At 45.4% G+C, this 1,208-nt stretch overlaps 1 protein-coding gene across 1 annotated transcript in view; it reads right to left on the bottom strand.

Moving 5' to 3' along the window:
* Nucleotides 1-226, bottom strand: part of Arcn1 (archain 1) — a 31,807-nt gene extending 31,581 nt beyond the window's left edge. The window contains exon 1 of the mRNA XM_005378251.2: nucleotides 62-226. Within this exon, the coding sequence (XP_005378308.1) occupies nucleotides 62-64 (3 nt within the window). The 5' untranslated portion in view covers nucleotides 65-226. The remainder of the gene's footprint in view (nucleotides 1-61) is intronic.
* Nucleotides 227-1,208: the final 982 nt, after the last annotated feature.

Below are 1,208 nucleotides of genomic sequence, written 5' to 3'. Positions count from 1 at the left end.
CGCGGGGACACGGAGCCGGCGGGGCCCGGGCCGGGAGTTCGGGGCCTGGCTCGGGTCTTACCATGGCGAGTGCGGTGGTGGGCGCTCCCGCGCTCCCGCTGCCTGGGGCGAGGGCTGGGGACCGGGGAGGGGAGCACCGGCCGCTCTGGACCTGCTTCCCCCGTGACAGGAGCCGCTGTCGCTTTGCCTCTTCCCAAGATGGCGGCCCCGAGCCACGTCTCCAACCGGAAGCAGCGCGGGTCAAAGGGCGGGGGCGGGGCTGGCGAGTGGGAAAACCTGGGTCCGGGATGCTGCGCTTTACTGGTGATGTACCCGGCGCTTGCACTTAGTTGTGGAACCGCGTACCTCTCTCCTTTCACTGTTGGGCGTTCCCCTAAGTTGTTGTTGTTGTTTTTATTTTTGTCATTTTTTACAGTTTACAAAAGCACTTTCACAACCAGTGATGAGGTAATTAATAATATAAAATAATGAGTGCTTACTTAGGGATTAGTATCCAGAATATATAAAGAACTCTTACAACTCAACAATAAAGACAACTCAATCTAAAAATGGACAATGGATTTGAATAAACTTTTATGGAAAAAGATATACAAATGGCGTATAAGTCCTTTTTAAAAAATGCTTAACATCAACGACTGTTAGGAAAATGCAAATCAATACACCTGTAACGACTATCTGCTGACCATAATAATAATGCTATTCACATTCACTTGGATGGCTATAGTAATTTGGCAAGGATGTGGACAAATTAGAAGCCTCATAAACTGCTGCTGGGAATGTAAAGTAGTACAAGCACTTCTCTGGAAAACAGTTTTGCAGTTCCTCAAAAAGTTAAACCTAAAAAAAAAAAGTTAAACCTAAAGTTAACATATGACTCAGCATTCACTAATAGTAGGTACATACTAAAGACAATTGAAAATATATATCAGCACACACCACCCTACTGCATGGTTGTAATCCCAGAATCTCCAGAAGCTGAGACAAGAGGATCACACTCCTGAGGCCAGCCTGGACAATTTAACAAGATCCTGTCCCTAAATTAAAAAACAAGAGAAGAAGGATTGGGTTGGGATATATATTGATGTGAAGGCCCTAGGTTTAATTCCCAGTACGGTACCACACAAATATGTGTGTGTGTCAGCACAAAAATGTATTCTCCAGTGTCGACAGCAGCATTATTTATAATGGCCAAAAATGAAAATAACCCA

The sequence above is a fragment of the Chinchilla lanigera genome, unplaced genomic scaffold (genome assembly GCF_000276665.1).
Source record: "Chinchilla lanigera isolate Chin_1 unplaced genomic scaffold, ChiLan1.0 scaffold00011, whole genome shotgun sequence".
Taxonomy (NCBI): domain Eukaryota; kingdom Metazoa; phylum Chordata; class Mammalia; order Rodentia; family Chinchillidae; genus Chinchilla; species Chinchilla lanigera.
The sequence above is the reverse complement of the archived record's forward strand: the minus strand, read 5'-3'. Positions and strand labels throughout refer to the sequence as shown.